The sequence below is a fragment of the Propithecus coquereli genome, unplaced genomic scaffold, assembly GCF_000956105.1.
Source record: "Propithecus coquereli isolate 6110/MARCELLA unplaced genomic scaffold, Pcoq_1.0 Scaffold3, whole genome shotgun sequence".
Classification (NCBI taxonomy): domain Eukaryota; kingdom Metazoa; phylum Chordata; class Mammalia; order Primates; family Indriidae; genus Propithecus; species Propithecus coquereli.
Window position 1 is genome coordinate 1,781,601 of NW_012148618.1, and position 1,931 is coordinate 1,783,531.

The 1,931-nt window shown below is 41.0% G+C and overlaps 1 protein-coding gene across 1 annotated transcript; it reads right to left on the bottom strand.

Moving 5' to 3' along the window:
- Nucleotides 1-302: 302 nt before the first annotated feature.
- Nucleotides 303-1,244, bottom strand: LOC105814407 (olfactory receptor 4E2). The gene has a single exon (XM_012649366.1). The coding sequence runs from the start codon at nt 1,242-1,244 to the stop codon at nt 303-305; it is 942 nt and encodes a 313-aa protein (XP_012504820.1).
- Nucleotides 1,245-1,931: the final 687 nt, after the last annotated feature.

A 1,931-nucleotide genomic window follows, 5' to 3' on the forward strand; every position in this document is an offset into this window, starting at 1 on the left:
TACAGAACAGATAAACCAAGAGGGTAGCTTCTCACACCTGTACCTGTTCCTGAGACTGAGACTGAACCGAGTTCCCTAAATTGTATTCTTTTACTGCTCAAACCAGAAGCCTTCTCTGAACTTTCCCGGGTTCTTTTTCCTTACATGTTATACCATGATCTTTTCCTTTATACTTAATAAGACCCTGTCTTTAAGCAGAAGTCTAACCTGCTTCATGCCATTTTACCTAACAATTGTGACTCTTTACTTTTGCTCTCTCATTAAGAATGTGGCCATGGTTATGTCTGCAATCCCAATTCCCATCATGTGTAGGATTTCATGAAAAACACTTGTCTCTGTCTGAGCTGTTTCATGGCACTTTTTACCTCCTCATTCCTCAAGGTGTAAATGAGGGGATTCAGCAAAGGGGTGACCACTGTGTAGAAGACAGACACCACCTTGTCAAAGGAGAAGCTGGTGTCTGGCCGAGTGTAGATGAAGATGCACGGCCCAAAGAAGAGGGCAACCACCATCAAGTGGGCTGAGCAGGTAGACAGGGCTTTCCGGCGCCCTTCATCTGACTGTTTTCGAAGAGAAACCAGGATAACCACATAGGAGGTGACCAAGGCCAGGAAACAAGTGAGGGAGATGGTTCCACTATTGGACACAATCAGCATTCCCGTGAGGTATGTATCCGCGCAGGCCAGCTTGATGACAGGAGGCACATCACAAAAGTAGCTATTAATAATGTTGGGGCCACAGTAAGGTAGACGAATGGTCAAGAAGGTCTGCACCAGTGAGTGAATGGTAGCCCCAAACCAAAGAGCAAAGACAAGCTGTACGCAGACTCTCATATTCATCACATTGGGATAGTGTAACGGAGTGCAGATAGCTACGTATCGATCATACGCCATAATAGTCAACAGAAAGATCTCAGCACAGGCAAAAAGATGCAGGAAGAAGAGCTGTGCGATGCAATTGTCAAAGGAAATGGTCTTTCTCTCTAAAAGCAAATCCTTTAGCATCTTTGGCACCGTGACAGATGAGTGGCAGATGTCAATAAAGGACAGGTTGCTCAGGAAGAAATACATGGGGGTATGGAGACGTGGAGTAAAGGTTATGGCAATGATGATGAGATTGTTCCCCAAAATGGTTAGCACATAAATGACTGAGAATGCCATGAAAAACAGTATCTCCAGCACCCAGTTATTAGTGAGTCCCAAGAAGACAAATTCGGTCACACTTGTTTGGTTAAGAACACCCATCCAACGAGCTTTCCAGAGGACCTCGGGGAAAAAAATGAAAGCTAATTTAGCTTTAATATTATAGGATTGGAATTAATTGAAATGATTTTGCATTTCTATCTGAATTGCTTATTTATTATCAGAGCATATAGATTATAAAGTAGATTAATAGTAATTGTTACAATATACCCCCTACATATCAGGAGCCAGGCCAAGCACTTCATGTACACCATTCTGTATAACCACGAGCACACCATGGCATAAGCATCATTCTTTCCATCTTTCAGATGAGATCAGTGAGGCTTGCCAAGCACATATAAATTATCCAAAACCCTTACCCATTAGTTAGATGGCTCTTTTCATTTCAGACTAATCCACTGATAAACATCAACTTAATATTCCAAAAATATACAACTTCCAACTAAAATCATTCAGTATTTGACTCTTCCTATCAGAGTAAATGTACATTCAAAGCCTGTAACAGTCTGATGCACACTGATTTTTCCAATGTAGTGTCCTTTTTTTTCCCCCTCTGTATTCTTTTCTCCATCCAAGCAAGTCACTATATTCTGGACATGCTACTTTCACCTACTTATTTTCCAAAATCTTTGTCTTTATTTATTCTTTTCCTTCAGCTCAGAAAATATGTTCTCTAATCAAATGCGTTCAACTCACTTCATTGTTGACTATGAAAATCTTACTTATCCT

Bases quoted from the DNA above. Each gene is read 5' to 3' on its own strand.
- LOC105814407 (XM_012649366.1), bottom strand. From the start codon at position 1,244: ATGGGTGTTCTTAACCAAACAAGTGTGACCGAATTTGTCTTCTTGGGA.